The sequence below is a fragment of the Macrobrachium rosenbergii genome, chromosome 7, assembly GCF_040412425.1.
Source record: "Macrobrachium rosenbergii isolate ZJJX-2024 chromosome 7, ASM4041242v1, whole genome shotgun sequence".
Taxonomy (NCBI): domain Eukaryota; kingdom Metazoa; phylum Arthropoda; class Malacostraca; order Decapoda; family Palaemonidae; genus Macrobrachium; species Macrobrachium rosenbergii.
In genome coordinates this window covers 19407501-19427500 of record NC_089747.1, presented here as the reverse complement: position 1 = coordinate 19427500, position 20000 = coordinate 19407501, and the positions used below count along the sequence as shown (strand labels likewise).

At 35.9% G+C, this 20000-nt stretch overlaps 1 protein-coding gene across 1 annotated transcript in view; it reads right to left on the bottom strand.

The window, feature by feature from the left end:
• The window catches only part of LOC136840213 (protein sax-3-like), a 679674-nt gene that overhangs the window by 49255 nt on the left and 610419 nt on the right, over positions 1-20000 (bottom strand). The window contains exon 10 of the mRNA XM_067106754.1: positions 719-836. Within this exon, the coding sequence (XP_066962855.1) occupies positions 719-836 (118 nt within the window). The remainder of the gene's footprint in view (positions 1-718; positions 837-20000) is intronic.

Sequence of the window (20000 nt, the reverse complement as noted above, 5' to 3'; positions counted from 1 at the left end):
AAGTGAAAAATAATACCGAAGGGGAAATCACCGAATTTCCTTTTTACGCGAGACAATGATAAAAGGGAGATGAAGATGGTTTGGACATGTCCTTCGCATCAACCCGGGGCGAACAGTACGTAATAGTATCAGATAGGTTACAGTGGGCACCAGGAGAATTGGAAGACCCACAAACAATTGGATAATAACCATGAGACGGGAAGCTGGAGATGAGTGACATGTTGATTTGTGGAAGTGGCAGCACAAAAAGACGTGATTGACGGAATTTCACATAGCGTCCTTGCGCCGCATGGCAATGGAGGCGATATATATATATATATATATATATATATATATATATATATATATATATATATATACATATACATATACATATATATATATATATATATATATATATATATATATATATATATAGACACACATATATATACACAAACACACATTTATATGTATATATATATATATATATATATATATATATATATATATATATATATATATATATATATATATATATATATATATATATATATATATATATAATGATAGACAGACAGAGAAAGATGACTGAAAGTTCGAGAAACTTTTCCAAATCATGCATAAAAGATACAACATAAACGTTCACTTGTTTGAACAGCAAACCTTTACAACTATGCATCCACAAAACAAAAAATGCACAAAAATACATAAAAGTCAATACTCTTGTGACACTGACCTTTAACCTTATTCTTATCGCCCTCTGAACTAACCAAGTGGCTCGGCTGATGCTGGTCACGTGACACGTGATGGAGGCGGATGTAAAACCCCTCGACAGTGCTGCTCTCTCCACTCATCTGAGGAAGAAGAAAAACAAGAAAGACAACGATAATCAGTAACGATGAAAATAGCAATAAGCAGTTCGAGGAAAGCAATGCCAATAAATTCAAGATGGGGGAATTCTGAAAAGCGGTGACCATTAGGGTGATAACTTCCCGGACAGGGAAGATCTGTCAGAACAGAAACCAACAAGCTCCTGTCCTCTCTGCCATTATTTGTTATATTTTCCTTCTTTAGGGCCTTTCTATCCCTATAAAAAAACATACTTATTACATTTCAATGAAAACAAACTTTCATTTCTTTCTAAAAACTTAATATTCTTTTGTAAGTCTGATTAATATTATTCATGTAGCGACGTTAATGAGAATGAGCTTTGTTATAAATATATATATATATATATATATATATATATATATACATATACAGTACATATATATATACACACACACACACACACACACACACACACATATATATATATATATATATATATATATATATATATATATATAATTTTTTTCACATTTTTACATTTAAGTTGGCGGCAAACATTGCCTACACACACACACACACACACACACACACACACACACACACACACACATATATATATATATATATATATATATATATATATATATATATATATATATATATATATATATATATATAAATTTATAAAAAAATCTCTTCGGAATAGAGGCCGAACACACACACCTTAACCAGCAGACTAACTAAGCAGATTCATTAAGGGAAAGGTAAGTTAAGAGCCGAGCGAAGAAAATTTCTCCGGTCCAATTCCAAGTCCTTGATGACTGAAGAACAGGGGAAAAAACTTTTGTGTTGCTAAATTGGATGTTTAGCGAGCCCATTGATTCCAAATTAGGGGACGATTGAATCCTTAATTAATGCAAACGACTTTTCTTGCTAAGTAAATCAAGCTACAGCGGCATGATCACGGGCAATGGCGGTGGGTCGGAAAGATGAGTCTGGCACATATTACCTCCGGCGACCTGGGATTTGATGGCGTCTCACCTTTACGTCACGGTACTATATTGAATAAACAGTGCACCATATACTTCTGGCAACCCGCCCCCACCAAAGTAGGAGGTTAATGCACCCGCTTCTTAGAATAGAATATAGTATTTAGGCCCAAGGCCAAGAGCTGGGACCTGTGAGGTCATTCAGAGCTGAAAATGAAACTGATAGTAAAAAAGTTTGAAAGGTGTAACAGGAGGAAACCTCGCAGTAGCACTATGAATCAATTGTTAGGAGAGGGTGGAAAGTAAGACAGAAGGCAGAGAATATGAATGGAGGTACAGTAAAAGGAATGAAAGGGGTTGCAGCTAGGGGCCGAAGGGACGCTGCAAAGGACCTTAAGTAATGCCTACATTGCACCGCATGAGGTGAACTGACGGCGTTACCCCGCTAATGGAGACCCGCTTCTTAGCCTTTTACTCTTACCTCTATTCCCGCTGCCTTATTCTAGTCTTACTGTCTAACCTCTCTAACTATTCCTTCTTAGTGCAAATGTGGCTTTTTCCCCCCAGTTTCACTTTTAGATCCTTGCATATTATTTTAAGGACTTTTAATTTTGCTGTCCAATCGTTCTAACGCCCTCTTTTCACTGTCTTAAGCCCTTGGCTTGACAGCCTAAATTTCATAAAACCAATCATATGTTTCTATAAAGAAACGGCTATTTTAATTCTTTTCATCATAAGAAACGACTGGATATAAAAGGAAGACAATGTTTTTCTTTATAAAAAAAAAAATGAAGTCACATCCTGTGAAATAAGTCATGGTTATATAAGAAGAATACATGGGTAGAGAGAACATATAAATGAAAACAGTCACAAATAAACAGTTTTAAAACCGTTCTGCTGTATTACATACTTAAAAAAAAACCCTCCCGAAAAAATCCTTCCCACGTCAACCAAACAAGCTCTCTCTGAAATGGTGAGCAATAGGGTCGATCAGATGTCGGTATCAAACATAGGTATGGCCTGGAAGTCGAATGGACCCAGAAGGAACTAGGTATTTGATCATCACAAGGAATACAATAGAAAAAAATACAGAATTTAGGCCAAAGGTCAAGCGCTGGGAACTATGAGGTCATTCAGCGCTGAAACGGAAACAGACAGTGAAAAGGTATGAAAGGTGTAATACTGTAGGAGGAAAACCTCGCAGTTGCACTATGAATCACTTGTTAGGAGAGGGTGGAAAGTGTGATGGAAGAAAGAGCTTATGAACGGAGGTAGATTAAAAGGGGTTGCAGTTAGGAGCCGAAGGAACGCTGCAAAGAACCTTAAGTAATGCCTACAGTGTACCACATGCGGTGCACTGACGGCACTAACACCCCCTACGGAAATCACAAGGAATATAACCGAAGCAAAGTGAATAAAATGACGAAAAAAATTACATGAATGCCAGAAAATTAGCGAAAAGTTCTGAAACAATGAAGCTGCCAATCAGATAAAAAAAAAAAAACCACAGTCAGAAAAGCAGCCGTGTCTTTCTCATTGCAGCAGTGCAGTGGTGAAAAATATCTGGGAAAAAAAGCGCTCTTGGGCCGACTGCCCTATTGAGGCCACCGGTGCTCGAATTTACTGTTCTTGGGAGACTTCAGAAGCTGACTTTTACGTCTCGTATGAAAAATAAGTTGCCTTCATGAAGTCCGCGTGAGACGCTGATTATTTCTAGGGCGATTTCCTGCAACTTATAAGGTTATAAGCTCAGTGATATTGGAGATTGGGATTAAGGGGCGAAAAGAGGAGAGAGCAAGTTTAAAAATTCCTATTAATTAGATGGTCAATTGAGTAAATATATCCTTAAATTTCATACTTTAAAAATAAGATAATAACAAATGAATATAGTTTACTTTTAAAATAAATCATTACCTTCATATACAATACATATAAACAAAAAATTCTGTCTACAAAATTATGCAACAATAAGTTTTTATTTTCATTACTCGCACCAGTCATGCAGGCCACCATTTCCCACGTTGATCAGTTCCTCGTCTGACGAGTCGGTAAAGTTCTCGGCTAGCACTTTGCTAGGCCCGAGTTCGAGTCTCTAGCCGGCCAATGAAGAATTAGAGGAATTTATTTCTGGTGATAGAAATTCATTTCTCGGTATAATGTGGTTCGGATTCCACAATAAGCTGTAGGTCCCGTTGCTGGATAACCGATTGGTTCTTAGCCACTTAAAATACGTCTAATCCTTCGGGCCAGCCCTAGGAGGGCTGTTAATCAGCTCAGTGGTCTGGTTAAACTAAGGAATACTTAACTTTCCTACGTTGATTTTGTGGAGTTCAGCAATCCTCACATTAGTCAAAACACTACTTCTTTTTAGCAACTACCCAGCTAAGGAATACTCTCGCATTCAATGATCTATCCAACTCCATTAAACTTCTTTTTTTTTATTCTTTACAAATGATCTGGATAAGGACATGGGATGGCTGATCCAACTGGCCTTTCGTTATAATTATATTTATTGGAAATAAGGAGGAACCCGGAAAATATTTTCGACAAAGTCCAGAGGAAAGCAAAGAAAAACTCATAAAGACATGGTATGTACCACAAGTCAGTGTTATTATAGTGTCAACGAATAACGACTTACTACATATTTTTCATCCGTTTCAGGATAGGCACGCCTTCGGCTAAACTAAGGCCTCTGATGTTGCAACGCTAGTAAAATAAAATAATGTTCAATCTTTCTTCATCATCATGTTCATATTGAGATGAGTAAAAGATTCATTTGGCCTGAAAAGTTCTTGAACTGTAATTTGCATCAGCTACAAGTCGTTATTGGATCCTTTCATTAAATTCTTTCTCGCACTGCTTATATAAATATTTTATAGAAGGACTAATGCACTGAAGAAGAAAGAGAGAGGGACAATAACGGAGGGGGAATGAGGGGGAGAGACAAAAATACTACCCTCAGCTGAAATGAAAAGTTTGCATCAATCACAGACTGCGTCCTCTCCTTACCCAAACAACTACTCCAGGAAATATCTTTCAAATCAAAAAGAAAAATACAGTACACAATTTCATGCAAAAGGTTTACTTCCACAAGAAAAAGGAAATATACTGAATACAGAGAGAGAGAGAGAGAGAGAGAGAGAGAGAGAGAGAGAGAGAGAGAGAGAGAGAGAAAGCAAATACCCAGGAACAACCAAGCCCCACTGGGTTTATCCGCGGATAGGTGACAAGCATCGTTTCAATTATCCCTGATAGCAGACTATACAGCCAAATCCAGTTCAGCATATTGCACGGCGCTGCTCCGAGTGAATTACATCTCCGGCAACGGATGATATCAAGGGAAGCTGATTGTTCCTGTCCGAGAGGGAAGTGATCAACACAGATATTAAATAGCTCTTGTCATCCTGCCATGGGGGTTGGCGGTGGCGGAGGCGTGACACCGCGTGGAAATTGCTTTTACACCAGGCATCGCAGCGGCCCTTGTTCTGCCCACAACGCAAAAGCGCTCGAGTTAACGGTGCGATTGCAAATCTCAGATTGCCAGACAATGGTGTTCAATCAACTGTTTGCATATAGCCGCTGTTTATATTTGAGCAAAATGAAAATAAAATGGAATTATGTTAGAAATTTCGCAACCTTCATAGCTTCGTTAAGCTATCAACTGCATGAGAAAACGGCAGTAATTGCCATATAACTTCTATCTCTGATTTTCGGAAATATACATATACTGGTAACTTTACACTGTCTTAAGGGCGATCACCCTAAGCGACAACAATAAATAAAAAATAAGACAACACACAAACGACAGTCACACAGGCATATGCAAACGCGCCTTGAATCACAGCCAGATCCCCTATTCTCTTGTATTGTCCTTTCAACTCCTCGCTACATTTAAGTTCTTGTAAATTAAAAATGAAACACACTCTTGCATCATTGCAATATTGCATACGAAGTAATGAATAACATAATGCAGTTCCTTTGTCGAAAATCCTGCGATGATCAGCTTTAATTAAAACAGATCTATTTCATGTATTTTATCTGAGAAGCGCTCTAATTTCCATTGAAATAGTAAGTTCTTATGAAGCCCGTGAATATCGCTGGAGGTTCACGTAGGGTACACGAATCATAAGTTCGCTCATGGTTAATCCCGATTCAACAACACCAGAGAAAATTCATTATCTTGGAACAACAAATTTCGGCAAAATCGTATAATACACCACTGTGATTTTGTAAATCAAAATCCTTTCATATCATACAGGATCTATTTGGTCGAGCGCCATAAATATTAAGCGAAGTTCCAAGGAAAGATTCAATTGCTATTCACTTGCTAAGTGTCTCCCGACCCATTCGACAGCAATGCTGAACTTGTAGTAATACGAACTGTCAATACCCTAGCTTTATGAAAATCATCTCTCATTGCACGCCTCTTCATTGTTCCAGATATTATCTTTCTCTTACTCTGCCTTAAAATGAAATCTATAATGATTCGAACTGCCAGTGCGATAGTTTCGTTAAATCGTCGCTCATTACACACCTTTCGCTTATTCCCCTCTTCGTCTCCGTCTCTCTCTCTCTCTCTCTCTCTCTCTCTTTCTCTCTCTCTCTCTCCATAGTGACATCTCCATTACACGAAGGGAACTGTCTCATTATTCTCCATATCAAAAGATCAATTAAAACGTCCTTATGCAGATCTTCAAACAAATGCGAGGGAAGGGATTAACCCACACAATACGTCCTCCAGAACAGGACCATTTGCTGCTGCTTAGGTTAACAAAGGCATGAATTCAGTGTACCTCTGCAGTGCATAGCTTCATCTGTCTTTGATAATGGCCCGATCCGTCTTTTTTTTTTTTATCGGCTAAGGTAAGAGTTCAAACGAATCGAGTCGCTGGGAATCAAATGAACTTCGACGGGTTTCATACTCAATTGCTTTTTTTTTATGCTGGTGAGAAGTGTCCTCCTTATTTCAGTGATTATGCATTCATATACTGACAATCACTTAATCAAACATAATAAATATACGTGCAAGATTCGACAATTACACGCACATATACAAATATATCTTTTAACATTAAGCAGTTTCTTCAAAAGGAAGTGGCTCCAGTAAAAAAGCAAGACAGAGGTCACTGCAAAGTTCACATTTTAACAACTAAATCGTGTATGAACTCTTTATAAACGTACGCAGGAGACTCGCCAGCAATGTATCGAATCCTCTAAGCAAATTTAGTCACACCTCTATCAAGCACGTATTCTCACGCTTCAGAGTTAAGGCGTTTTCTTTCAAATATCTCTCCCATCCATTCTATTCAGACATTTTTAGGTCTTCCTTCCTCTTCTTCGTTCTCCTAGCACTTGAGAATTATATAGTTTTTTCATAAATTTATCGTCCTCCATCTTCCCACATGGCTGAACAACCTTAAATACTATGATCCATCTACGCTAACTTCTTTACCTCCGCATTACTCATCCATTCAATAATTCTTATGCTAGATGTACTACATAAACAGTTCATCTTAGCAACAGCAATCTTTTTTCTTTCACTTGCATTCAACATTCTAAAGCTGACATAACAATCCTTTCATACAAGCCATACATGACATCCATAAAGACTCCAGTTCATTTGCGCATACCCTGTTACTTTCCTTGCTTCACCCTTACTTTAATTTTTCTCTTCTCTCCTCCATCCATTTTCTCTATTCCCAAGTAGATATATGAATTAATCACTTCCATCAGCAACATCAACTTCACTGCTCCATCTTTCTGTTACTTTAACAATACTCTAGGTCACATTTCCCTTCAACTTTTTCCTGTTGCAACCACTTTCACCAGTTGATGCAGTCCTCTGCATTATTCCCAATCTTTACTGTATCATTTGCAAGCGTCAGCTTCCCTCACTCCATTTATGAACCATTTTAATATTCAGCAGCTTTGCACCTAGAATGAATTTGCTTTCTGTGACTTTTCGCATCGCTTCTTCTGTTAAGATACTAAACTGCCATGGAGACATAAACCCACACTTGCCTCAGACCCGTTTTCCACAACAAACCAGTCACTCTCCCATCTATCCTTTGTTTCAATCAAATAAAGTTTTCATGGCTCTCAACAACTTACCTATACATCCTCAATGCTCTCTAAATATGATCTCTAAAGTTCTGTCGTAATCTTTTGTAGGTTCATGTATGACACATACACCTTTTCCCTTTAGTCTCTCTTAAGTATTTCATAGCTAACGTTTGATCTACACACCCCTTTCCTTTTCTGAAGCCACACGTCTTCGGCTCCCAATCTTCCTGGCCTCTGTCTTGTTTTCTCAGTCAGATATTACCATCCATCTTCCCTGGTATCATAAGTAACATTAATGGCCCTATAATTCTCAGTCGAACTCAAATACATTTTGCTGAAGCTGGAATAGACCCAATCCTCAGCATTGCAGCATTAGCGTATTAATGCTTATTACGTTTCAGGCTATATACACACACACACACACACTCACACACATAATATATATATATATATATATATATATATATATATATATATATATATATATATATATATATATATACATATATATATATTTAACAGCCACAATGGCCTCTTAATTTTTTTTACTGTTTCACACTTTTTGGGTAAGCTTTGGATATTCCTTGAATTCAGGCTGTAAGAATAGGTGTATTCCAGCTCTAATAGAAAGTATCCGAATTTGACAGATAAAAGTTTGTTGGAGCTGAAATCTTTATATCTTTTGTAGCAGAGCGGACTGTGTGATAGCCTAAGTTATCTAAAACTTGTGAAGAAATCGAGAAGTTAAGTGTTCATTGTGTAATTAAAAATACATATAAATTTGGTGAAAATGACCTGTTCATTCTGTATATACTTATAAGTACACCAATAGATGTACTAAAACACCACCTTGAGGGAGGATAACAATTTAACTTACTGAAAGTCTGACGACCTTGGTAAATATTAAAATCAGTTAAAAAATCAAAAACACTAAATTACCGAATTTCTTTAACGATTCCTTTCGAAAGATTCGAAAGACAATTAAGCAGGTATAAGGGGGTCGCATAAATAGTCGTTCTATTTATTATTTATTTATAATATAATGTAAAGTTTTAAGTAGCTGACAAAAGCTCTACTCCATTTTTGAGTTAATCTTGGAAAAAACAAGAAAACAAGAACACTACCTTACACAGCACCACAAAAGAACAACCTGCAGCTGCCATTTCCTTAACGAACGTACCATAGCTTTCATATCATTCCTTTATCAAGGAAGAAGATATTTCACACGAACTAAGAATAGGAAAAAGGAAAAAAATTAAATTTCCTTTCCCTTTAACGGCATCCAAGTGGTTGCAATACCTCGACAATCCTCCCCGTTTACACATCCTGACAGTTGGTAATTTAGATTTGCCCCAGAACACCCATACACAAAGCCACTTATCATACGTGACAGTTCCACAAGTGTCCCACGCCACACCCATATTCACGTCCCTCTCCAGGCCAATAAAAGGGAAAATGAAAAAAATAGTTATACGTTTTTTTTATGGCTGATATAAATCGTTTTTCCCCTTTTCCCTTGTACGTAACTCTTTTTATGTAAGATGATGTCGTTCACAAAAAAAATAATATTAGTAGGGATTGACATTAGTATAATAGTCTAGGTGAGACGTTTAGAGATCCTTTGTTTTTTTTTTAAATTCACAAATGGTAATGTTTTTATTTCTAAGACGATTTCATCATAATCACTATCACCCCCAGATGTAACAGGAGCAGCCTTAATAATAATAATAATAATAATAATAATAATAATAATAATAATAATAATAATAATAATAATAATAATAATAATTAGGTCCTGCAGTCTCGTATGAGAGGACAAGGCATTTAAAACACCTACACATAAAAAAAGATATATAGAAATGATATGACGATCTACAACAAACAACCTCGTTTGAGTAATTCAACAACTAAACGCTCACCATAATAGCTGGAAATGGCAATAAAAATTTTTGAAAGAAAAATAGAAAAACTAATTGTTCAACAGGAACGCCCAAGGCGTAGCATGATTTTGACGCAGTTGTGTATCTCCAGCCCAAGTTTCTTAACGGAGGTCGGAATACAGAATTCGGGTGCTCCGACGATCCTCAGTGAAGGACCCAACACAGAAGTCGGGTGTTCTTTAATAAATCCTTAATTATTGTATTTAAGAACAAGAAAACACTAACTGGACAGAACTGTCCACCTTAACTCATCTTGGCTCAAAGAAAAGTGATTTATGAAACCTTTCTCATTATCGTCGCTACCTACCAGAACCATCATTAAGACTGCGAACTACTGATACAACGCAACACTACAGCATTAATAATTTGAAATAATTAATTTTTATGTTATTTTTGGAAATGTTAACTAATCAATTTGTTTTCGAAAATGACGGCTCCTATCCATTTCCTACTTCAGTGTTTTTACTCCAGCCTTAATCTAATTTAAATACCCTACAAAATAGCGTAAACAGAGAACTAAGAACCGATCCCCTTCGAAAACAAGCGCAAAATTAAGTTTAAAAAATTTCATATATACATTTTTGGATTACCTTTAAAATTATGAAATGGAGAACCTGCCCATTTTATAAAATCAACTATACATCTCATGAAAGTAAAACCTACAAAATAACTAACACTTTTGTGTTTGTCTTTTCTTCATTTAACACGAATAACAGAGAGAGAGAGAGAGAGAGAGAGAGAGAGAGAGAGAGAGAGAGAGAGAGAGAGAGAGAGAGGGGGCGGTTATTAAGAAGCGCCTACGAGAGACACAAGAGGGAGCAGACGCAAGTGTGAGAGACGGAGAGAGAGAGAGAGAGAGAGAGAGAGGGAGAGGGAGAGGGAGAGAGAGATAGTGGGTGTGGCCTTAGTGTGCAATATATCATGAGATGTGTCTGTGCGTGGGACCAGCACCTCTCTTCTCTTATCCCTTAGCCCATCCCGCTCTCCCACGGCTAAGCTTCCTTTGCGTTCAATCTGCTGCACGCACGTGCGCGCGCACGCACACACACTTACACGCACACACAGACACTCAGACACACGCACAGTTCAAAAGACACATGCTTCCATGGAATGGACTCGCAGAACAATGCCTTATAAATATTTCTTTAAATGATAAGGTTCTAAAAATATACAGTTAACGAAGCCTTTCTTCACAATTTTCGAGTATCATCACAGAACACACTCAAACACATATACATATTAATAGACACATTAAACTTAGCTCCAAAACTAACGCATTACTTACCCAACCATGCAAACAGTTGAAATGAGACTGCCTTCCATACACCCTTACAGAAACTCTCACTAATATTTTTCTAAAACATCAGCTACACAAATCTAAGGCAACAAATAACAAAGCCTTTGTTTACATTCATCTGTTCTTCCATCCCAGAGTGGAATATCAAGAAAGAAACATCGCAGTTTTGGTGACAGAATGGCCCAGGACGGAACATTCTGTCATAAAATGAATAACGAATTTCAAACTCTCTCTCTCTCTCTCTCTCTCTCTCTCTCTAGAGATGTCGGTGTAAGATGACTAATGCCACTCAAGAATAACTTTATCTATGAGAAAATCGTACTAGTGGTAAATATATGAAATTGTATGAAAACTTTTCAGATGGTAATCCTATCAAAATGGTAAAAATATACCATATGCTAGGTACTATAGCATCCTCTTTTCGAGGAGGTATTGAACTTTGGGTTCTGTCTTTTTAGGCTCCTACTGCAATATAGAAAAACCCTTAATATACAATACAATACATACACATTTACACTTGCACGCACACACATACACGCACACCCACATATGCATATATATATTACATATGTGTATATATAGTATATATATAAACAAATAAACAAGCACACACATATGTACATATATATTAAATAAATATGTATATATATATATATATATATATATATATATATATATATATATATATATATAATCTGTGTGCAAGTAATAAAAATGTACATTATGTATATATACGAATAAACAAGCACACACACTACATATATATATATATATATATATATATATATATATATATATATATATATATATATATATATATATGTATGTATGTATATTCAATTTGTAACATTGGCTAAATAAAACTTTTAATGTGATGAAGATCATCATTAGAAGACAACAATAAAGACACTTCAACATGTAAACATATTACAGTGTACAGTATATATATATATATATATATATATATATATATATATATATATATATATATATATATATATATATATATATATATACATACTGTATATATCACCATACAAAAGGCTCATGCCATTTATTTGGATACTTTACAGTGATTGAAGAGAGGGCAAGCTACCAAACGCTTTGATGAAATTTTTGAAATTTATGGCCTGCCTCCCTCAGGACTGAATTTCATGAAGTAAACGGGTAAATATATTGCCTTTTCTTATCGATAATGGAGTCTTTAACCAGTGACAACAATAGGGAACGACATGTTCATACTCTAATAATAATAATAATAATAATAATAATAATAATAATAATAATAATAATAATAATAATAATAATAGTTTAACCTGAAAAAAGTTTGATGTTAAAAAATACGACCTAATTAAAAAAGACTGATATATATCTAAGAGAGTTGGAGAGTCACTTACGTATATGTAAGAGATGTTCACCAGTAATAGAGTTTTGCCCATTCTCTTTATTCTCTTAATTAATACCGAGAAATATGTTTTTCTTTAGCCAACGTTACCGACTGTCATTCATTTTTTCCCAAAGCTGACGTAGATAGTCTTGGCTAAATTCGTCTGCAACCTTTAATATCTTTCGCAAGACTTAGTGCTTCAATTTCCAGCTATGGATGCCAGAAGCCGATATTTTTAATAAGAAACTTAGTAATGTTTTAATTTTGCCAAGAACTTTCACAGTACAAAGTCACTAAAGATTTTTCGGTCTTCTAAGTGAATAAATACAGATTATAAACAAAAAAAAAAAGAAAAAAGAAAAAGAAAAATCACTGGCAAGGTCATTTAGATAGAGATGAACAGATTTTCTTTAGAGAAAAATACGTTGCTACGAGACGCACAGAATATTCAGAAAGAAAATATTCAATAAAATATAGTGTCGACCCTTCATAACGGATAGTGCATTCCGTGCATCCGGAGAAACAGCAAACGTGACAACAGACAGAGTGCATATACTGGTCCGTTGGTGTAGTGGTTAGTGTCGTGGAATGCCACTCAGATGTCGTGGGTTCGCGTCTCCCCCAGACCGATGAAAAATCACTGACTGTATCATGATCATTTACTGCTTCAGTGTGGGGTCTGCGGTGGGAGGTTGAAAGCAACATTCTTTGGAAGCTTGCATTTCAAGTTAAATGCCCCTGTGTGCTTGTTCCATATGAATATGTTTCATCTACTGAAATAATAATAATAAATAATAATAATAATAATAATAATAATAATAATAATAATAATACAAGATACTGGACCTGAATTAAACAGACGTCACTCTCTGGAGGAAGCATAGACGTATATGGTAGATGAAGGCAAACTTACAATGGAGGAGGCAATTATTCGAAGGAAAAGAGCAGTCACCATGAGAGTGGGCCAACACACAAATAGGACTTCCGAAAAGCGATGCACTAAATCTTAAGTACTGTTTAAAACAGCTTCACAACAACGTTGATCACCGGAGCTGTGCAATCAAAGGGAAAGCTGTTGTGCTTATCAAGCAAGCCAGTAAGAGGAATTCTCCGTATTCCTCTGTGTTCCTCAATCATCTGACTAACATTTTCTCAAGAGGAAGATTTCTTTCTTCTAATAACCAAACATATTTGGGCAGTAATGCCCATCTCTGTCCATTGCAAAAATGGCGGAGAGGCACCTAGACACACTAAACAGTTACAGACATCGCTCCTGAAATTTTCTGGTTGGAAGGCCATAAATTGTTATGGCCATATATAAAGTTACTTCCACATAAAACGAAATAGTGCGGCCATAACACAAGAAATATGAAGGCCGCATGAAAGCGAACGTCATGATATTAAGAAATAAAACGCAACAGATTCATGAGGTAAAATTTTACGACTGAATAACAGAAACCAGAAGCCATCACACTCTGGCGCTGACAAATGTCACTCCCATCTTACATATAATAAAACTTCCGCCATAAGTCACGTTTATGAAACATGAAATGTGACAGTTATACCTCGTTCAGGCTATGACACAAACCACAAATGATACATCAATTTCATAAGCTGGAGCATTGTGGTCTGCCTCACTCATTCCTCTCCCATTTAAAAGTAACAGCTTTCCCCTACTGATTCCTAGCCCTGTTCTCTCCCTTCTGTGATGAGGTGACAGGGTCGAGTCAACGCTAACTGATGCAAAGAATTATCAAAGGTAAATACTTGGGTAAAGTAACTCTAATGCAGCAAATAAAAAGACGACTTGTTTCTGGTATTCGGCAAATATTATCCAGAATTTCAGAAACTTGCGAGTTCGAAATCTTCCATAAAACCAATATAATGATCTACGATATGTCTTGAAAAGATGTCCAGACTCTTGAACAAAACTAGAATCATTATTTTTCCTGCCAGTCTTTGTGTATGTCATCAAAACATATTTTAACTTCGGATGTTCATAATCTCAAACACGTCGTCTAATTATTATATTAAGTAAACTATTTTTACTGATGGACACACGAATGTTTCGTGAATGATGAGTCAACGTATTCCCGTAAATCCTAGATGTCAAACCACGTTCTACCCTTAGCTGTAGGGATGACCATGTCCCGAGCCGTGATATTTCTCGGAAGCCGTGGTCAGTCTGTATACCTATCATCGGCTATGGAGATCAATTTCATCCTATATGGAGAGGATCGTGAACGCCGAGTCTCTGGGGAGAGATCGGGCGAGACGATGGAATATTTTCCTGGCTAGGTATGCGAAGCAGGGGAGTTCAAAATTGTAGGTGAATATATAAGCCTTAACCGGAATTTTCATTCTGTTTGTTATAAATGAGAGAGAGAGAGAGAGAGAGAGAGAGAGAGAGAGAGAGAGAGAGAGAGAGAGAGAGAGATTACGTCAGTGTTGACTACGAGAAGGGTATGCCGTTTGTACTCAAAATAACTCTCCTTGTGACTGACATTCCATCTCTCCCTGCTCATAGCTTCATCATATACAACCTTCCTTCAGTAAGAAAGATTTCACCTTGATTCTACCTGTGTCACGTAGTTCAGGTAACTTTAAGTTATACTTTCACCAACCTTTTTCTTCACTGCAGAAGGAAACTGCAAGCTTCAGTGGCCGCTTACCTAAACGTCAGTCATATCTATGCTTTCTTTCGTTTGAGCTGATACGAGCAGTACACTACGGCAATCCAAAACACCTCAACGCATGTTATCACAGATTGCAATCAATATCACTATTATCAAGAAAATCCATTCTTCGTAATCTCGATTATTATCGTCGTGAATCTCAGTCAACCGTAATCCAGTCCGGCATCACCTCTGGCACCCACCTCCCAGTGTAACGAATGGCTTGGAATGTGATTGTACCTATATCCTTTGATGGTCCTCCGGGATGATTCTATTGCAACAGTATCGCCACTACGATATTCTCCGCCCATCAACTCGCCCTCAAAATTCCCCTTTCGAGCCATTTACTTTTTATATCTTTTCCTAGTATGGGCCTCTTCCAGCCCCTTCTGGTGTAATAGTATGCAAGAAAACACATAATTACAGTTTGAACTAATTTACTGCAAACTAGGACACATATAAACACAAAGAGAGAGAGAGAGAGAGAGAGAGAGAGAGAGAGAGAGAGAGAGAGAGAGAGAGAGAGAGAGAGACTTTGCATTCGGTTATAAATAAAACGGGCATATTGGGAGCAACCTGCTCAGGCGATAGGGTCCGTGACAAATAACAAATAACTTCATTTCGCCAAAGTATACGAAAATAAATGTTTTTTTTACGTTGTTTCTTTTACACAGAGTATTTCTACATTTTCATTACTTTATTCTTGTCACGAATTCCAATTTGGCGGTACATAACTAAAATGAAATAAAAGACTTTCTAAATTACAATAACGAACGGCGTATATTCTTTCCTGGTTTAGGTAATACTCAGAAACAAGCATCGCAATGGTTGCGATTTTATGTCAAAGAAATCAAACGAAATTTTTTAATGGCTTTCTTGTCTAATTCATACAGTTCCATCAAACCATCGTGAAAGGAAGTAAACAAATTTTATAAGATACAGGGAATGCACGGGAATTATTGTTGATACACCAATTGAATAAACACCTTTATAAAAGTAATTAATATAAGATTTTATGAAAATGAAACTTTACTTTATATATACGACGTAAATTAAAAACTCATGGACAAACAAATGTAAAGAAGTAAATGTAGAAATATACAAGATCTATCTAAAGGAATATTTTAATCAGAATGGATTTAAGATTCGCCTTTTAGAACTTTAAGAACCGTAAAGACGACATAAAAAAAATGATGCCATCAATACCTATTTGTGATAACTACAAGAAATCCGACATTAGCTTCTGAAATGAAAAGAAAAGGGAAAGTTGAAGAAAGAACTTTGAAAAAGAAAAAAGTCAATAGAATATTACTAAGCCTCGATACTTTAACATCACAAACGAAAAAATCCCCGTGACAAAAACGCGCACGCCAGCGCGCACACTACAAATATACAGCAGTTATAAAGTAGCGCTAAAAACGCCGGCGTTAATGAGCCATGAAATACGACAATAAAGATCACACGATTAACGACAAAGACAAACTCATTAATCTCGCTGCTCATTAGCATCAGGCCATAACTCATAATTAGGGAAAATGCATGGGGGCTCATAAGAATGCCTGGGAGGTCAAAGATTGCACACAAAGACTAATGATATAAAAGGACCCACTTCAATTCATTTCTTTTCTCTTAATTACCCATGGTGAAATTACCCAGTGGAAAGAGGCGCGGGGGAGGGGGAGGGGGAGGAGGGGGCAGGTTGGCTTCTGTCCGTCCTTTCGCTCTCTGAACTTTAAAATAAGGTCTAAGATGAAACTTTTAGACGTGATGCAACAACTCTGGCTTAATAAAAGCTTTTTCGGATTTTTAACAAAAGGGAGCTTTGAGGACCCCAAACCGAGTTACTGTGGTATGTTGTGTTCAACTTTATATTACTCCAAGAAAAAACTATTGTCTGATTTTTGTGCAAAAAAAAAATAAAAAAAATAAATAAAATAAAAAGTCAGATATCAAATATGGCCGACTGGCACGTATATTTTTTTCTGAACGTTCTCTACAACAAATCTTCCTTATGGGTATTCCGTTGCTATCATGAAAGTCCCATATCAAATAGAAAATAATCATAAACTATATTAATGAAACGCCTCCAGGAAGACGACTGGCAGTCATTTAAAGTGCTCTGAAATATATGTGAGTTTTCCTGATCGCAAAAATCATCATTCACGCAGAATTTTACTAAAAATTTAAATCACAATTGCGCCTCACACCATTCATCTAGGTCGTATTTTTAACTGGTATTTGCACTGAATTACCGGTTGCAATATATCAAGGGCTGATCACTCAAAAATAGAGGATTAAATACAAGTCTTTTTGTATGTTCTTATATTCATAGGTTTACTCGTACAGCAACAGCCTACATACATACATATGCACACGCATACTTACATACATACACACATACATACATATCTGTGCCTATATACTTAAAAATCCGAAACATACACGTAATTTAATCATCAGCTGAAGTCGCAGGAAGTCTTTTAGGGACAAAGGCAAAGTGCCAAGCACTACTGTGTATCTTACACATCCCTGGGACACAGTGACACAAAACATAAAATAACTGAACGAGAGAGCTCTTAAATAAATGAAAAGTACTGAAAATTTATTTAACCATTACAAATGGAACAATGTCTTACAGAATTACTGAACAATAATATACCAAGTCATGAAAGAAATTGCTTTAAAAGTGCATTCTTTATCTGTGTGTGGGTGTGTTTGTCTGTATTACCGTGTGAAGAGAGAGAGAGAGAGAGAGAGAGAGAGAGAGAGAGAGAGAACTGTCAATGATCAAATAAAGATTGTCATACAGGTCAGTCTGACAACAAGAAATCTTAACCATATTATGACTGAGTGAAAGCACGCAAGGGAAAATTGAAAATGGGAGTATGAAAACCAATTAAATAACTGTTCAAAACGATAAAAGCAAAACGCAGAAAGCTATAAACCCATTTCACATACGTACAAATACATAATTAAAAATAGATGAATAACGCAACCGAATCTACAATATGATGGAAAATATCAAATGGCGCTCTCCTTCCACTGTTGCAGTTCCAGTGACGTTACAGAACTGTAAACGGATTTAAAGTAATTCTGCCATAAGAGTTAAGAGCAATGACTACAAGCATTTAAAAGAATGGAGGAACAATGTGCGCTATCCGAAATGGAATTCAAACACTGCCATGAACAAAAAAAAAAAAAAGTCTGCTTTGATATTCCGGGCGACTGCAATTAAACTATCTCCCTTATGTAGGCCAGGGCCATGAAAGCACCAGTTATATTAATTTGACATGCCTTAATCATTCATACGAAAAATTCTTCGTATGCTGGTAAATTTTGCACTTTATGAGAACCTTTATCGTTCTTTTCAATTATTTTCTATTGTTATTTTTATTATTTATTCACCCTTCTTGACATAAAAATAACCTTTCCTTTTTTCCTTATAAGTAAAAAATGGTAGCCTGACAATTTTATCTTAAGCTGAACGGGCTCCTAAAGGCTAAAATCTTAATTAAAAAACGAAATGGTTTACAAATAGACGATTCTGAAGAGAATTATTTATGTTATACAAAATATCGCATGGGAACTTTGGGTAGCTGAATAAATGAATCAGAACGATCCAGAATTAGTGTGAAATGTGACAATACTCATACTCATATATATATATATATATATATATATATATATATATATATATATATATATATGTATACACACACACACACACACACACATATATATATATATATATATATATATATATATATATATATATATATTACTACCGCTTTCATTCCCTGAAGTAGTCTCGCACAAAGTCAGTTGCTTTCACAATATATATATATATATATATATATATATATATATATATATATATATATATATATATATATATATATATATATATGTATATATATATATATATATATATATATATATATATATATACATACACATATATAAATATGTGTATATAAACTAAATAACTTCGTCCTTTCTCAGATAATTTATTCTAACGGGGAAAAAGTCAAAAGACAAAATCCTGCTAAAAAAATACTCTGATTCATAAAATTAAAATTCTGAGAAAATCCTTTGCTGTATGCAGAAAAAGATAAAAAAAAAAGCTGTGAAAATAAACTTTACATTATTCAGCATCCTTCAGTAGAATAACAAGAACTAGATATCCCACAGATCTGTTTCCTTCTTCTAACGTCAGAGCTTTGATTAATGTCCGAGTCTGAGTGAAACGCTAGTTTAGAAGAGCTTTGTTTAATGACAGACTAGGAATATAAAAACTGTTCCATCTGGTAACTTTAAAGAAAACTTAACAGTTCTTGGACGAGCATCCTGAAGCATCTCAAAATCTACTCATTGTTTAGTCTTGCTTTCGCAACATTTTATCGAAATCCGTTGACAAATTCTCGAGATGCGCTCCGGAAAATCAAACAAATACAAACAGACACAGACTCCCGTGGAAGCATAACCTCTCTCAACTTCGCAGTAGGCGGTAAAAATAATCTTGCTATGAGCACAAAATCCGCAGGCCTCGTAAATAACCAGGTAATCCTCTCTTAGAATGGATGGATACACTTCACTGACGAATGGTGACCAGAGACAAAACCCTTTGTACCCTGATTATCATACGCAAAGACCCGAGGAACATTAAGACGAATTTACCTCAGGGTAAATTCTAATTTGTGATGAATGGTCGAATACTCGACTTGGAGTGAACATCGAGGTGAAATATTGCGCCGCAAAGTCAGATTTAGGTCCTGTTATATTATTTTACAGATGGAACAAAATCTTTCGAAGGATGACAAGACGAGGAAAAGAGGA